Raw genomic sequence first — 18,388 nt, 5'->3', positions numbered from 1 at the left:
CCGACGCGGGGCTCGAACCCATGGACCGCGAGATCGTGACCTGGCTGAAGTCGGACGCTTAACCGACTGCGCCACCCAGGCGCCCCGGGAGAATTTATTTTAAAGTTTATTCATTTTTGAGAGAGAGCGTGCAGGGGAAGGTCAGGGAGAGAGGGGGACAGAGGATCTGAAGCGTGCTCTGTGCTGACAGCAGAGACCCTGATGCGGGGTTTGAACCCACGAACCGTGAGATCATGCCTTGAGGTGAAGTTGGGCGCTCAACCGACTGAGCCACCCGGGTGCCCCTGAAAGGGAGATTTTAAACATTACTTTATGCAGTAGCCCCTTCGAGGCACAGGATGAACACACCAGCACTACTCACCTGTGCTCTGGGGTGTAAGTTGTAACTTACAGGTGTAAATTGTATTTTGTTGTGCTTATACCTGTTGTGTCTTTAGTTGCCCTGTGAACCCTGTTTATCATCTGCTTCCATTATTATTGGCTGTTCATCTTATGGCCCCGTGAAGACCCAAGCACCAGCCATTAGTGGCAGGAAAAACAAGACAGAGCTCCCAGCTGGGTCACAGGAGGGGTTGGATCATAGGTTTGTCCCCTGAGTATTTAGCGATATGCTGTACATCTCTCAGATTATGACCCAAAAGAGCCAATAGAGATATTTTCTTGACTCTTAATGTCACCATTTGTTATTGTATTGTCCTTATGCTTGTGGGCAATTCTGGAATCTGCTTCTTAGAGGTCAGATGCACATCTAATCTTTCGGTTTCAGGTTTCCTCCCAGAAGGGGGTGCTGGATGGCTGGGAGGTGAGAGCACAGCAGGAACATTCACCTGTCAGGTTCCCCCTTGCCCCAGCAGTTTTAGCCTTATCTGAGCACACTTGCAGCTTCCTATTACCTCAGTTTCTAAGTGAATTCAAATAGAGAGTGTCTTTTGAACATTATTTGGTCATATTTTAGGGGAATTCTGTATTAACTTTTGGTAATCCCAACAGGTCCGCTTTACCTGTGGGTTTATTTCTGGAGGATCAAGTTGCACACGCATCGCACACACATGCACACCCCCCTACATACCTACAGACCACACACAGACCCCACACATCACACCCATACCACACCCCCCAGTCTACACACTTACACCACACACTGCACACATCACATACCACATACACGCTACCCATGCACAGACACCACATCCATAATGCACACACATACACACCCATATGCTCACGATTAATGCCCCCAAATTTCAGTCAGGGAAAGGAATGTGTGTGGGGAAGAAAGATAATTCCTGATATTTTAACATGAAGATGAAATATATCTATATAAATATATTAAATCATGATAAAACTATCCAAAGCAGCCCTGTTTATTTTTCATTTAGGGAATATACTTTATACCACCTTATTCTAAGTTTCTAAAGTTATTTTTAGCTTTACCAGTTTCCTATCTTTTGAATTAGATATGTGGTCTTAACATAATCATTTTACCCTGACTTAATTATGAAGTAATGTACTAGTCACAAGTAATTTTATTTTCGATCACCATCTTTAATGGTACAACTGAGGTGCTTCATGAACACAGAGAAATTTAAAGAAACCATTTTATTTTCTTTGTTATATACTTATTTGGTTTACTTCCTGAAGTTTGTTAAATAGATAGTACTTAAATCCTGTGGCATTGAAAGCTGTGTGTTTAGGCTTTATTCAAAGTGGAGTCTCACTTGCCTTGCTGTAGAAAAAAGGACATATAAAAACTGTCGTATCCTTGTATGTCTGAAATGCCCCAGTGTCCTCAATCCTAATGTCCCCTCTGAGAGTCTGATATCTGTTAATTCAGTTTTCTTGAGACTTTCTAGTATCTACAGCTTAACTCCAGGACTGTTACCATGCTTAGTATTCCTGCTGTGCAAGTATCGTCAGTTATCAGGACAATCTCCTAAAAACCTACTTTCTCAGAGTTTTATTGATATATATTCCACATACCATATAATTCATGTATAAAAATGGTTCAGTGTTTTTTTTTCGTATATTTATAGAGCTGGACAACCATCTCCACAATTGAATTTGACAACCTTTTCAATACCACACACACACACACACCTATACACATTGGCTATTGTTCCCCATTTCTGCCTGTCGCTTCCCCAGCCCCATGCAGCCACTAATTCTGTTTCTATGGATTTGCCTGTTCTGACATTTCATGTAAATGGGACACAGTGTGTGGTCTTTTGTGACTGACTTCTTTTAGTTAGCAGAATGTTTTCAAGGTTCATCTATATTGTAATATGTATCAGTACTTCATTGCTTTCAATTACGGAAAAATATTCCATTATGTGCGTATACCACATTTGGTTTATCCATTCATCAGTTGATGAACATTTAAGCTGTTCCCACCTTTTGTCTATGATGAATTGTACTGCTATGAACAGTTGGTACAAGTTTGTGTTAGCATGCCGTTTTTATTCTCTTGAGTATGTACCTGGGAGTGGAATTGTCGGGTCATATGGTAACTCTTTGTTTAGCTTTTGAGGAAGTGCCAAACCTTTTCCTTAAGTGGTGACTTCGTTTTATATCCTTACCAGTAATGTATAAGGGTTTCAGCTTCTCCGCATCCTTTTCTACACTTACTTTGTCTGTTTTTTTGGTTTTAGTCATCCTGGCAGGTGTGAGGTAGTATCTCATTGTGGTTGTGATTTGGATTCTCTGTAATGACTAATGATGCTGAGCATCTTTTCATGTGCTTATTGAGAAAAACTCACTTTTGATGTCTGCACACAGTCTGAGCCGGAAGTTCTAATTGTGTTCAAATGCAGTTTTGAATATTCCCCCCCTTTTTGGAGTCTGTTTTGGTAGAGAGCAAAGAGGTTTACTGACCGATACTTAACGTCAGTTGCAAAGTTAGTTCAACATCTTTACCCTCCCTCCATTTTATGAAAAAAACATTGGCAACACCTTGTGGTGGCTTTCTGGTAGTAGATGAGGAAAAGTTATTGCTTAAAGATGTCTAATCTTACAAAAATAAACTAAATTAAATCAATTTTGCTTGATTTTGAAGCTCCTACATTAATATTGTATGCTTTTCTCTACCCTTTGGAGAGGCCTCTTTTGTTTCAGTTCTTCCTAATGCCATACCTTTGATATGGCCCTCTATCAAGCTTATTCTCAGAGTAAGACGTGAAACACCTGGAGACTAAAAAGTACATTGTGGACAAAGAAATCTTGCTGTGTGTCTTTCCAAAAATTATTTTCAGGGAATGAAGGAATAAAGGACCAAAGTTCTAGTGGGTATTAAAGCAATATCCAGAGATGAAGATTTTCTTTGGGTAACCTATATCATTTGGGGTCCTTTCAGTTGTGTGTGATTGATAACTACACTGACAGCTGCTTAACGAAGGCAATGTATTGGCTTCCAGAACTGCAAGGGCTCCAGTAGAGTGACCAAGATCCATATTTCAGCTGTATCCTATAGATTGGCTCAATTCTCACGATTCTTGGGGTGATCTGTGGAAGCCTCCAGCTCATATTATCACATGTTTAGGAAAACAAGAGAGATTGATTCCCTGATATCCCACCCAAGTCTCAGAACTGAGTCTTCCTGGCCCCAGTTGTTCTGACCTGAGACATCTGCTTATCCCTGAATCAATGACTCTGGCCAGTATGTGGAACTGTCATTGACTTAGCCTAGTTCATGTGGTCCCCCACTAGATCCCATGCAGAGTCATGTCACTGGAAGCATTTGGGCTGAGGTTAGCAAGTTGTGGTTAAGAAGGGGGGTGGAGGTATGTGGCAGCATGAGAAATGATCATTATCTGCTCAAAGCCACATATCACATGGGGATTCCTTCTCTCAAAGGGCAGTTTTAGGAAGGACATTAAAAACTTATCAGGAGCAATGGTTCTCAAGCTTTAGATTATATATTAGTGTGCTAGAGTTTGCTTGTCCCATCAGTGTATTTTAGAAGCAGATAACTTGTTTCACAGATTCACAGATGGAGAGGAATTTTGCCACAGGATGAATCATTCTCTGAGTCTCACCAATACCACATTTAGATGCTATTTGGATTAGATTTTGGACTTAGAATTGATGTTGGAATGGGTTAAGACTCTTGGAGATGTTGGGATTGGGTGAATGCATTTTGCATGTGAGAAGGACATGAATTTGGAGGGAGCTAGATGGTGGACTATCACGAGTTCCAAAATTTCTATGTTGAAATTCTAGTTCAAAAGTATCTTAGAATGTGCCCTTCTTAGAAATGAGGTTGTTGCAGATTTAATTAGTTAAGATGAGGTCAGGAGGGAGAGCCCCGAATCCAATGTGACCAACATCCTTCTAAAAGGAGGAAATTTGGACACAGAGACATACACAGAGGGAAAACACCCCATGAAGACTGGAATTCTGCCACAAGCCAAGGAACTGACAGAATCTAGGAGAGAGGCCTGGAACAGAGCCTTCCCTAGTGCCTTCGAAGGGAACATGGCGCTGTCATGACAAAGTACCATAAACTGAATGGCTTAGACAACAAAAATTTATTGTCTCACAGTTCTGGAAGTTAGAAGTGCGAGATCAAGTGTCAGCAGGGCCTGGTGTTCAGACCACAATGTCTCAGGTTCTCAATTTGATTTCAACTGGGTTTATTGTTATTGCTTTTTAAAAAATTTTTATTTTAATAGAGGAAACAAAGGTGTCTGAAGATGATGAAATGGAGAGACTCTACAAATCGTTGGAGCAAGCTAGTCTCTCTCCTCTCGGGGACCGACGGCCTTCAACCAAAAAGGAGCTGAGAAAGTCCTTTGTGAAGCGATGTAAGAATCCATCCATAAATGAGAAACTTCACAAAATCCGAACCTTGAACAGCACATTGAAGGTAAAAAATTTCAGATTGTGGATAAACTCTGGGTGTGGGGCAAGGAATGGCTGCTTCTGCAGAGATTCATGCTCACCGGTGTGTGTGTTTGGGTGGAGGGGAGGGCGGTAAAAGTAACTATAATCTCTGTAGGTTGGGATGACCTTTGGCCTCCTTAAAGCACTAGAACATTTGCACAGTAGCACCAAATGCACTTTTCTACAATAGGCCTTGATTTTTACATTCACTTTGGTATAAAAGTTCAAATGTCAAGCTCCTAGAAGATAAGGACCATGTGTAATTTTTTTTGTACCCTTTACTTAGCACAGTAAATGTTGATGAAGGCTTGGGATAGTCAACTTGTGAGAATAAACAGTGAGATTCATAAGATTTTGGAATTTCATTGGATTCAGTGCCACTCTTCTTCTCTCCTACTTCCAGAAGAAAATATCTAGATTTCAGATAGAGCCAAGACTTCATGATTCTCAGACCTAGTCTCTGGAGTGAAGAAACACGTGAGAGACAGGCAATGGAAAAGGTACACTCGATGGTAATAGACTAGCAAGTGTTTTCACAATGGGAATGAGGCACAGGGTGCAAAACGTACTGAGGCTATTTCCAGGTCCCCTTCAACTAAAATGGTTCTTCACAACAAAAGCATCCTGCTTTCACATGTAGATTATAGCATGAACAGGAGGAGGCCAGGAGACTTTGTAAAATAGTCCCAAATTAGCAGAAGATTTATAGATGCTGAAAAGCCTTGATAGATTCTGCAGTTTCATTCTGGGTTGTATATGTCCTTTTGCATCAAGAATTTGAGTCTCTTTCCAGGAAGAAACAGCAATCAAAAGCCAAGGCTACAAAGAAATGGCTGAGGGACTCTTCGTCAGATGTCCCTGTTAGTGGAATAGCTAAGCATCCTAAGAGGCTGCAAAAATGAGGCTGAAAAAGAAAAGGAAGAGGAGTATTTTAATTATACAAAGAAAAACAAAGTGTAGAGAAATTCTCTAACATTTAATGATAGACATTAGTAGCACTCCTTTCAGAGCCAAAAATGTTCTATTCCATGGTATGTATGAAATTGATAAACATGTTTGGTCACTCAGTGTAGTATTTTACGATTTTATTTGTGATAACTGATGTGAGTGAATACATTTTTCATTAGACCAATATTTCCTGAATCTTACTGTGTACCAGGCTCTATTCTTGGGCACTGGGACCACTGAGTGCACCACACTGGATGGTGGAACAGAGAGGAAAATAGAATGTGGTCTGCTGAGCGGTGTAGCTGATACAAGCTTGGGTGCTTTGGTAGCCCCAGAGGAGGGACATGGCTGCCTATCTGAAGCCATTAGGGACAAAGTCATGAAGATGCTGACAACTGGTCCGTGAGTAAGAGATGAAGAATATTAGGGTTAGAAGGAAGGACATTCATGGAGGAGGAAATGTATGTCAATGGATGATATATTGCAGTCCATGTTGGGAGAAACAAGGAACATGCTAAGGAGAGGATGGACAGTTCAGGCCATTTCTAGAAGGAGAAAGACTATGGTCTTAGCAGAATAGCTAAGAACAGAATAACAACTCAGGACTCTAGATGGTCACAGGACCATGCCCTGACCTGGCCACAGGGAGGCCAGGTTTGTACAAAGAATTCAAAGCTTTTATTGGCCCATAATATGATTCTCTGTGACCTCTTGCTCTCCATGCACTGTGGCCATGGAATTTATGAATTCAGCTTTTTCTTTTCTCCCTGTGTATTAGTTATCTATTGTGAGGTAACAACCCCAAATTTACCAACTACAGACAATGAACATTTGTCTTTTCACAGTTTCTGTGGGTCAGGAATCTTGGCATGGAGCTAGATGCTTCTCTTCCAGGTCTCTCACAGACTGCAGTCCCGGCATCAGCTGGGACTTTGTTCATTCCTCCATTGGAGAAGGTGTGATCCTAGGCTCTATCTGTCATATGGTTGTTGGCAGGATCCAGTTCCTTGCATGTTGTTGGATTGAGGTCCCAGTTGTTCACACATTTCCTTGCTCTGTGAACATACGGTAGCTTCCCAGATGGAAGTTGGCTTTCCCCAGAGTGAGTAAGACAGGAACAGTGAGTGAGCAAGATGGACCAGTCCTGTCTCAGCTGTGACACCATATTACAGTTACAGGGCACTGTGCATTAGGAGCATAAAACTTTGGTATAAAAGTCAGCCCGTGTTCAAGGAGGGGAGAATTACGTAAGGGTGGGAATGCTAGGAACGCAAGGAGCATAGGGGGCCATCTCAGGGGCGTCTACCACACCCATGTGAACATCTGTTGTCTCTGTACATTGCTGGAAAGGACCCCTTTCCACAGGATCCCTTAGGCCTCACAAAAATGTAATGCTAGGCTGCGGAAACATAATCCATGTTATACGGTCCTCCTGTGAACCTCATCATGAGGGGGAAGTCATGCTGATGTGGAAATTGGCCTTTCGGGGAAAAAAAGCACATCGGCCTATTTACTGGAGAAAGATCGTTCAGTACATGTATGATTATTCATGTCAAAAGTCTTTAAGACTTACTTTAGCTATTTTTAATCGAATCACATTTCATTATAATTGTTTGAAAATTCAGAGCAGCTGAGGGGAACAGGAGAGATGCCTGGAAGGGGCCACAGTACAGCTTCTCAGGTCACCTTCTGACCTCAGTGGTGGCTTGGTTACAGGATATGTCCATTTCGTGGTAATTCATCAAGCACAAGCCTTTTTATATGAGTGCTTTTCTGTACATTTTACATTGTAATATAAATGTGATTTGAAAAATACTTCAAAGATGCGGTGTGGACAAACACACCGTTTCATACAGAAACAAGGAAACTTCTGACAATAATGTTTATGTTAGTGATAGGCACATTCCATAAATAAAGAAAAATCCCTGCACTGGGATTGTATTGGAACAAATTCTCTTCATGGGAATTCTTCCAGGATGTTGAATGAACTATCATGTCATATACTAAATGTAGATCTTTAGGAAGTTGTGATAACTCAACATCCATTGACTTTTGGCTAAACCTGTCTTTATTTTAAAATGAACGATTAATGGGTCTGCCTGGAACTTTCTCTCAGGGTTATTCTGGTCTGTGTCCAAAGAGAAACGAACCCTCCTTTCCTCAACTGCTCTGGTAGAAGACATTTCCAGCGCTTAGTTCTTGAATCAGACACTGACTATTTGGAGTGAAAAAGGAAAGTATAGCATTGTCTCTTTCATGGTATTATCTGGAAGCCCTGCCAGACCCCGCCTGCCTGCCAGGAGACCAGGAGGATGTCGTAAAGGTAGTTCAAAGCGTCCGGTGGGCCTCCTGCACCACAGCAGGGACAGGCAGGGCCAGTGCACCACGCTGCTGACTGAGTGCTGGGCTAGGAAGCAGTTCAGAGGCTTTGTTTTATTAATTTCCTTCCTTTCTATTCTCGTCTACAGTAATTTCTTTTTATCCATAAAAGAACTTAACACAGACTTGAGCCAAACGGTAAGAAACTTGAACTGCTTAGAGCTGAGAACTATATGAGAAGTGTCAGGCCAAAGTTGAAGAGACCCTTTCCTGAAACCTTTGATCACATTTAGAGGGGTGGTTTATTCATTTTGCCTTAAGAGAATCAATTCTTCACATTGTGTTACTCTGCAAAGATCTTCGTTCTTTTGATAAAATATTAGGATCTCTCTCTGAAGTGGATGTCACAATTTTTTGTGTGTGGAAGAAACTAGAGATTGAAAAATTTCTTATCGAGTTTTAAGTTTTCATTCCCGTATAGTTAACATAAAGGGTTATATCAGTTTCAGGTGTACAGTATAGTGTTTCAGCACTTTTGTACCACACCCGCTGCTCATCATGAGAAGTGGACTCTGTAAACTCCATCACCTGTTTCACTCCAGATGTCAAAATTTAAGGACAAAATAAAACTCCTTAAATAACTTCATGTGAATAGCACTATTGTGATACCAAAGGAAGAAAGCTTATTTACTTTTATTTTTATTTTAGAGGGGAAGATTGTTATCTGAATGTAGGTGTTGAGAACTCAGAGGGAAGAGAGAAAACTCCCTTGGGCTTGCTTGACTTTCTACCACCAATCTTTTCTAGTTATCCACTCGTCTACCCTGCCTTCCCTTTGCTTCTGGTTCACGGTCAACCTGCTTGTTATCACTCCTTGGTTACTTTACCACTACATAATTTTTCTTTCCTTCCTGGAATCCATATATATATATATATATATATATATATATATATATATATATGTATATATATATATACATATATATATATATGTGTGTATTTTAACCTCCATCTGTCACCACATTATTGCTCTCTTGATTCAGAATTATAAATCTTAACACTCAGACTACTATGTACATAGTACTTTATTGGAGGTCCACATTTCAAGAAAACAGGAAAAAAAAAAAGAAGCAAAATGTAGTAAAATGCCCCAAGTAAAACATAAGTTAAAGTGTGAAGAACAAATAATACATTTTTGTGCCAATGTTTGTGATCATCTAAAACCAGATCCCTCATTTGGATCGAATAAATGCTACCAGTTCTAGAATCTCTAAAACGATATGCAAATGTATAGGTATAAATATCTATATATTTATATGTAAACAAATAGGACATATGTAATAAATAATATGTATATAAAATACATACATGTAAACATTTTTGTTTGTTTATGGAGAGGATTTCCTTAGGCTCTAAATAGAGTTCACGATATAAAAAAGATTTAAAAGCAGAGGCGCCTGGGTAGCTCAGTCATTTAAACATCCAACTCTTGATTTTGGCTCAGATCACGATTTGTGCTTGGTGAGTTTGAGCCCCGTGCTGTGCTCTGTGCTGACGGTGCAAAGCCTGCTTGGAACTCTCTCTTTCTCTCTGCCCTTCCTCTGTGCTCTCTCTTCTCTCTCTCTCTCAAAATAATAGACATTAAAAAAAGAGATTTAAAAGCAAATGGCTAATTATTCATTCACGTTTTATTTCATATATTCTTTCTTTTTCCAGCAAGCATTTAGTGAATATCTACCATGTAGGAACCGTTCTTTGATGCACTTGGGGTCTCACAGTGGGCATACGAGACAAAATCCCTTTCCTTAAGAAGTTTATGTTTAGGTAGAGGAGAAAATAAAAATAACTAAGTAAATAAATCAATTCTATAGTACGCTAAGTGATGATAGATTTGATAGAGAATAGAAGTGGGGGTGAGGAATGCTGATGGATTGATTTTTAATTAGGAAAGGCATGAAAAGCCTTTTTGAAAGATGAAATTTGAGTGAAATCTGAAAAGAAGGGAGTGAGTCTTGAGGCTATCTGAGGCAGAATGTTACAGGCAAAGAACAAAATGCAAGTGCCTTGGTCCGGGAATGCCTAGTAGGCTTAAGGAAGAGCAAGAAGGTCGTTTGGCTGGAGTGTTTTGGGGGGCTGGAGCACGGGGAGAGCAGCTCAGAGGGGCAATGGGGGATTCCATCACATAGTGCCTTAGTGCCACTGCTAATACCTTAACTTCAACTCCGTGAGATAGGAAGCCTTTGGAAGGATCTGAACACAGGTGTGCTGTAGTTTGACATATTTGGAAAGTAGAGCTCCGGATTTGCTGGTGGACTGGCAGTGAGAGAAGGAGTCAAGGGTGACTCCAGTGTTTGGCCTGAGCCACTGGAAACGTGGAATTGCCATTGGGTGCTTTGCAAAAGGCCATGGCGGGAAGAGGTTTCAACGTGTACTGGAAACTGGGGTGGGTGGGACACTTAGAGAATAATAGGAGCCTCGTTTTGGACGTGTTACATTTGAGATGCCCCGTTCACGTCCAGGTGGAGCTGCAGAAGAGGGGGTGTAGACAAACAAGTCTGAAGTTCAGGGGAGAGATAAGGCTTGCAAAATAAATTTGTGACCCTTAGTGCCTAGGGAGAATGGGAGACATGAGAGTACCAAGAATGTGGATGTACATACAGAGGCAGCTAAAGGCTGAGATTCTAGAGCTCTACAATCTTAAGAGATTGGACTAGAATGAGGAATCAGCAATAGAGATTTAGAATAAATGGCCATTTTGGGGATGAGAAAAATGTGTCACAGAAATGACGCGATGGAAGTGTTTAAGAAGGAGGAGCCGATAGTTTTAGATGCTGTTGGTAAGTAAGTTAATGATAGTTACTGGATTTAGCAACATGGAGGTCATTGATGGCCTGAGCAAGAGGAGTTCGGGTTGAACCGTGATGGGCGTGGTTCTATGAGAGAATGGGCAAGGGGACATTGGAGACAAGGTGAAGAGTGGAGCCTTTGCTGGAGCAGGGATGTGGGCTTGAGAAGGCTTTGAAGATGGGAGAGGTAACGGCACATGTGATGATCAAGTAGAGATGGGAAGTTAATGAGTCACAGGGAAGAGGGGAGAATTGCCGGAGTGGGTTTCTTGAGTATGAGGGAGTGGGTGACAGTGCACAAGTGGAGACTGGCTTTTGCTAGGAGCACATATATTTTATCCAAAAAACAGGAAGCAAGGCAGGGATGTGCTTGTGTTGATATAGGGAGTGGGCAGTAGGAACTTGGGAGAAGTGTTCTTTTGATTGTTTCCGTTTCCTCAAAAAAAAAAAAAATAGAAAACAAGGTCTTCAGCTGCAAAGGAGGATGGGGGAGGGAAGGAGATTTGGGAAGAGATGGAAGGTTTTGAAATAGTAATTTGGGAGATTGGGAGAAAAAAGGGGTAGGAAAATATGACTAATGGATAGTAGTGAAAGGCACTTAGTGGCAGTGGTCATAAATTTGAACTACAACCCCTGATTCTGGTTGTGAATTTTTAGCTACACGCATGGTGGCCCGGGGATAGGCAGAAAGATTGGTTTAAAATAAACATGTATTGACTGTCTCCCTGGCACTTGGCATTGTGTTACGTGCAAGACACACGGGAATGAATAAAATGTCGATTTTCTTAAGAAGCTTTAGAATACGGGGTGCGTGGGTGGCTCAGTCGGTTAAGCGTCTGACTTCTGCTCAGGTCATGATCTCACAGTTCGTGAATTTGAGCCCCGCATTGGACTCTGTGCTGACAGCTCAGAGCCTGGAGCCTGCTTCGGATTCTGTGTCTCCCCATCTCTCGGCCCCTCCCCCACTCATGCTCCGTCTCTCTCTCTCTCTCTCTCTCTCTCAAAAATAAAAAAAAACATTTAAAAAAATTTAAAAAAAAGCTTAAGAGTAGGTGGCATGACATCCATGAACATCTAAGTATAACATGTTAAGTTCTAAGCATTGGAAGGCATGAGAGCATAAATAAAGCTTCTCAGTGCATTTAGGGGTTCAGAGAAGATTTTCTGGAGAACAGGATGCCTGAAGTGAGTATAGATTTATGAGTTATAGTAAAATCCAGTAAAGAAAGATTGGAAACTGTTCCATGTGAAGGCAACTCCAGGAAGTAGAGTTCACCAGAAGAAAGATATGGAAGGTCCTGCTTGTGGCACAACATGCGGAGTGTGGACTGGCATCGTGCGGGGCGGGGGCGCGGGAATGCACATCAACACAGAGCAGAAAATGAGAAGGGCGTGGGGATCAACAGATAAAGCTCAAATCCTTAGGACCTTGGACACGAAGGAGGACCATTCAGAGGACTCAGCATTCTGGGTGGATGTCCTGCACTGCCCGTGGAGAGTGGATTTAAAGTGAGGATTAGGGGCAGGGACACATCAGGTGTGATGAATTGGATTAGGAGTATGGTCAGATGGATGGTGGAAACAAGAATAGATTTGAGATAAAATTGTCAGGACTGAGCGACCGTTCTTGAACGTGGAGGCTGTTACACCTCATTTTTCTCTCATTCCTTGGCTACAGAACACTCCCTTCACCTGACCCAGGCATTTCAGACGTGTGTGTTACTGGTTACAGAGGAGGCAGGGTAAAACAATACAGATAGATCGTTTGTTCCATTAGTATCATCGGAACACACGCTGTTTTGATGGGAGGCTAGTAGTCTTTTCTTTGAATAAAAAGGTAGCCTATATATTTATTCAGTGTGTGTTAACTAAATTCATGCACGTGAGTTATTAAAAATGAAGATAATTTAATAAAGATATATTTTGTGCCATCTTGTGTCTTAGGGAACGTACTACATCCCAGTTTTACTTAGTGAAGTTTGGGTGGTCAATGAAATGATTATACAGTTGTAAGTTGTAGAAGAAATAATGGTCACTCTGAGATAGAAACATTACTGAGGTGTGGAATAAGGGTCGGTGAGGGAAGATCCATGTGGAAGATCCTGGCTAGGTTCTTCTACTGGCCCTTGGGTAGGAGAACTTAACGTTTTCTTGGCAAATGTATGCAAATGAATGTCCTGTCATATCTCTTAGGCTTCCGGATTAGAATATTAATGTGTAAAAACACTTTGATAATTTTATGGCGAATGTATATGTGTATTTGTAAAAGATTGGAAGAGGGTTTATTGAAATTAAAATACTCACTACATCTCCCCACCCCCCTCCTTTTTTTTTTTTTTTTCCCTTCTTGGACAGTGTAAAGAACATGACCTGGCCATGATTAACCAGTTGCTGGACGATCCGAAGTTGACAGCCAGAAAATACAGGGAGTGGAAGTTGATGAACACCCTGCTGATCCAGGATATCTATCAGCAGCAGCGGGCCCCCACGTCTGCCCACGAGGGCACCCCCCAGGGACTCGAGAAACCACCTTCCTCTGCCCATGTTGGAAATTCTATCTGAGAACAAGCCAACATTCTCTCCCCTTTTATCGTACCCCGAGCAGCTCTTCAAGATGTTGCGAGAGCTCTCCTTAAAAGGAAAACTGAAACCAATTCCTCAAGCGGTGGCTGCTCCTCTAAAGACGCGACTTAGGTGAGGACCTACTGTGTTGGCAACAGGAGCCCTCCTTCCGGTGGCAGTGCTTACATGGAGACTGGAGGCATTGAGCTCAGTTGAACAAACCCCGTGTCCCTCCTAGGAGCTCATGGTTATGCTAGGCTTTAGGTGGGATGTGAGAAATGTGCATTCTGTTCTTTGCCCTCAAGAGAACGACAGCGGGACGAAGATTCTAATGGACAAAGATCACGTTCTACCAAGGATAATTATTCATAGAAGTGTTTTGTTTTCCAAAAGAAGAATGTAAGGATGTACATATTCCACTGGGTTGGGTAGTTGAATTCTTCGAATCATTTATGTTTTGAGTGGAGGAATGTGTTTTATGGCAGCAACTGGAACGAGACAGTTGTGGTGTTGTGGAACCAAAATCTCTTGCCTTTGGTCCAGAATGGTGGTGCCTTTTCCGTGAGCTGAGAAATACTTCAGAGCGAGTGGTGTGTGGGAGAGCCCGAGGAGGAGGTGTGCCCTATCTTCCCACTCTCTCAAAGGACAGCTTGGTGTTTCCACACTCTACCCAGGTGGGGGGGATCTGATTAAAGTTTCCTTTCCACAGAGCAGCTACAGAAATACGTTTCATTACACTTCGAGACCTCCACTCCCTCCTAGCCTTTCTAAACCACTGTAGGAGATAGAAATAAGTCCAGCAGGGAATGTTTGCTGCGTTCGTCCCTGGGTGTGGTGCCTCTGCACAGTGTCAATTTATGTCCAGTTTCCCCAGGATCAAGATTGACAAGACGATTCTGGTGTCTGAATGGTTTTGATATCCTGACTCCAGAAAACCCAATGAAAACAACAAAAGAGTTAAAATATGATTATTTTATTTTTGTATGTTTATGTCTCACTTCGGGTCCTCTGTGAATAGCTCTCTATAATGTTTGTTATTTAAGTATATTTATAGAAGGTCAAATTACTAGTGTTGTAAAAGATGGTAATTATACATTTTGCTCAATGTATATTCTCTAAGTATATACTTTTTTGCTTGAGAAAGTAGGAATACTGTTGATTCACTGGAGTTATTATGTTGCACTATGCTGTATGAGGAATGCTCAGGATATCTTGTGGGATAAATACGGAGGCATGCGTTAATAATCTTCCATTTTCTGGCTTCTTTCTCTTTTTCTCCCTCTCTTTCTCAACCCAGAGTGCTCAGATTTCTCTATCTGTGGTCAGGCATTCTTTTAACCAGAAAAGGATTTTCATCTTAGGTTATTTCTTGTAGTGAATAAACTTTGTAAACTTTATGCCATTTATGCCCACAAGCCCTAAACCAAATGAAACACAGCTAATATGGTGTTTTGTCTAAGGTCTAATAGAAATTTGGGGGTCTGTTAAAGAGAACTCGTTTTATTACTAATTACTAATCATGAATATTTCTCATAAGAATAACCACAACCCAGCAAAAACCCAGTTTGGCCTTACCCCTAGCAAATGGTCAGGCTAACACAGTGTGCTTTATAGAGCCAAAGTGTGGCTTGACATTCAAGTGGAAATAACCGTCTTTTTTAATCTGCAAACTAGATGGAAATAGTTGTTGAATATTTCCTCAAGCTTTACTCAGAAGTGTTAATACTTTGTAAACAACAACAATCCTCGTATTAAGAAAGAAAAAAAAACAGGAAACAAGTCAGAGTACTAGAAGCTTTTGTAAGATAAAAGATTATGTCAGTCCCTATGGCCCAGTAAGCATTTAAGGGGACCTATCCCAAGTGGAGTGTGCTGGGCCAAGGACTCCCCGGAAGAGGGGGCCTGGCCCCGGTGAATGTTCTGTTGGCCCCAGCTCTGGATGCAACCATACAGGTCCTCAGATTAGACCCCGAAGCTCCTGCTTTGAGAGGCCAGTGCTTTACTGTCTTTACTCTGGGAATCATCACTGATTATTTCTGCAATTAGCAGCTATTAGAAGGTTAATTGTTTAGGATTCACAGTGTAAACAGATTGTTGAGAGAAGGAGACATAATAATGGGCATAATAATTAATAATTCCACCTTCTTTCCTTTGGCTTGAAATACTAACCTATAAACTTCAAAACGATTTTTCTAAATTGAGGTGCCCCAGAAGCTTTTGGCCCGGGCTTGTGAATACACCTCAGTGCTCTACTTTGGCTTTGGCTTTTCATGAATACATGCTTAGGTGACCGTGTAGGGTAAATTCCTTAGGAGCACTCCAAATTAAAGGCAAAAGAGGTCCATGAGATTGCTGAATTAAACCTTTCAGTTACTTTTCAAAGTCAGGTTAGTCTAGAAGCTTTGGCTTTGTTAAAGCACATACTGTGCAGAATGTCCCCCAATGAAAGTGAGATCCAGCTGCCCCGTCCTGCCCCCTCTCTTCTAGACCAGGCTCACCTTCTGGTTAGTGTTTCACCCTCTGAAAACACTTTCACTCTGCATTGCTTTGTGTTAGGAAGTAAGGGGCTGCCTCTGTGAGGTCCCAGCTTCAGCTGTGGCCACTAAGAGGAAGTGGAGGGTAGTGGGAAGTGACAGGAAGAGTGGGTGACACTTTCCCTGACACTCAATTTAGGAATAACTCAGCCTTGTTGTTGTTGTTTTTTCAAAGGATATTAGGAAAACTGGATTACTTCAGTTTATTCCTGAGGGTTAGGTCATCTCTGAAATGGATTTTGGGTAGTTTCATGGAGTTCACAGGGTAACTCTTTTGCCCATTCCTGTAGATGTAGGGTCTGAAGGCTGTGTAATGACCCAGAACCATGCCAGCTCAGGAAGCAGAGAACCTGAGTGTTATCAGGTCCAAACCTGTGGCACCTGCTGTGGATTAGGATCTGGATGGGACTCCTCTTTGGGGTTGTGTGGAGGACCATTTCTCTCTATTGGTAGCCTGTAGACCCAAACTAGTGCCTGATAGGATACCTCCATGGCTGGAACATTGCAGCATGCGCTGAATCAAATGGTCCCACACTTGAAGGGCGTCTATTACTTTTAATAAGTCTTTGTTCCGGCACAATCTCAGCTTGGCATCAAAGACCTAAGAAGAATCATAAGGTACATATTACTGCCAAGACTCCCAGAAGCCTAAGAAAGATTATGTTTGGAGTCAGATTTCAGTGTGAAACCCAAGCCTTATATTTACGTAGCACTTTGTTGTTTGCACGTATGCGTGTTTCAGGCTTCCGTCCCTTTCCCTCCCCAGTGGTCTTGGTGGGATGCGTGATCACTCCTCCTTTTTTGACAGGGAGGAAAGAAACTCCTCCCATTTCTCTCATTCTTCTCTCTCCCGGTTCCTTGCGCAGTCACTGTTGGGCCCCAGCCCTGTGACGTGCAGTGTGCGTGCATTGCCGGGGTGGCCGGGGTGGCTTTTGTGAAGTCATCGGCTGGGAGCCTGAGGGGAGGCTCTTTTACTTGAGCACGGTCTCTTCCCCAGGGCTGAGGGGCTGCCCTTCCTGCAGCAACCGACTGCTGGGTTGACCATGAGTTGGGGTGTGACCCAATCACTGTGCTTCCTTTTCCTTCCTTCTGTAACTTCCATGCTTGTTGGGTGTTGTGAGATCTGTGGATGTAAGAGGCGGTTGAAGAAATGGAGATCATTTGTTTTCCTCTAAAAGCCAGTCGGAGATGGAGTCTGGTGACTCGGGGTTAGGCCCTCAGCTTTCCTCTCCCAATTTCTTCTCCTGCAGCATTTTGATACAAAGCCATGCAGAAGATGTGGGTAATTTAGGTCCAGAGGATGCCCATCCAAAACAGGCCAGTGTGTTAAAAATAACCAATAACCTTTGGTTCATTTTAGGGTATATCTCTTCTTCAGTCTATTAGAATATGATATTTGAGAGTCCAATTTATTTTCCTTCTAATTTTTTGTGTACTTACCTCGCAAGAGAAATCGAGTCCTAGAAATGTCAGGTGGCCGCCCTGCTGGGGTTTTGTAATATGTAATGAAAAAGGAAAGCCCCTGAAACTGATTTTTAACAACCCATATGAAGTGGGTTAGGGAGCAGGAATAATTCCAGCCGTCACAGAAAGCTCCTCTCTCTGAACAGGATTTTGACAGCTCTGTGTTCTTCTAGGTTGTGAGACAGGAAGCAATTTCCCTGCTTCCTCTGCACATTTTTACTCTTCCCCATTCTACCATAGACCACAGAAGACATTAAAAATGATTCTCCGTTAAAAAACAAAGTTTGTCCGTATCTCTTCCTGTGAGACTTAACTGCACTATATTGATATTTCTTCATGTTGCGTCCAAAGGGGAAGCATGCCCCGTGGACACATTTAGCATCCCATAATAAAAACCAGAAGTTTTAGTCACCGTAGACTTTAATGTCCTTGCATGATGGGGATGTGACTGTTAGCGCTGCATGGTGTTTGGGGCAAGATGATAATGTGGAAATGACACCTTCAATGTCATTGTGCTTTCGTTCTCTGTCACCTATCCTCTTTGAACAGAAAAAAAGAGGCACGGCTCATTTCTTCTGCTTTGTTTTTTGAGAGTGACTTGTAAGATACAAATAAAAACAAGAGAAAATATATCTAGTAAAATGACATGGAAAAAATATCGAAATCTACTACTGTGTTCATTTTCTGCCCTACTGTGCTGCTTCCTCCAAGAACAAGCTCCCCTGGAAGGGTTTGAGGACTGGGCTTTTAGTTTCTGTAAAGGTTATAGTGCCCTCTGGTGGTCATCATAAGAATAACTGATTCTAGACTATTCTTATTTTCAAAGCATTTAATTGT

General features: G+C 41.9%; 1 protein-coding gene across 10 annotated transcripts in view; it reads left to right on the top strand.

Moving 5' to 3' along the window:
* Positions 1–18,181, top strand: part of IPCEF1 (interaction protein for cytohesin exchange factors 1) — a 182,833-nt gene extending 164,652 nt beyond the window's left edge. For all 10 annotated transcript variants that reach the window (XM_045058256.1, XM_019831406.2, XM_019831409.3 and 7 more), the window contains 2 exons: positions 4,668–4,861; positions 13,347–18,181. In XM_045058256.1, coding sequence (XP_044914191.1) covers positions 4,668–4,861; positions 13,347–13,553 — 401 coding nt within the window. In that variant the 3' untranslated portion in view covers positions 13,554–18,181. The remainder of the gene's footprint in view (positions 1–4,667; positions 4,862–13,346) is intronic.
* The last annotated feature ends 207 nt before the right edge of the window (positions 18,182–18,388 follow it).

The sequence above is a fragment of the Felis catus genome, chromosome B2 (genome assembly GCF_018350175.1).
Source record: "Felis catus isolate Fca126 chromosome B2, F.catus_Fca126_mat1.0, whole genome shotgun sequence".
Taxonomy (NCBI): Eukaryota; Metazoa; Chordata; class Mammalia; order Carnivora; family Felidae; genus Felis; species Felis catus.
Note: the sequence above shows the minus strand (reverse complement) of the source record. Positions and strands in the feature narration are given on the sequence as shown.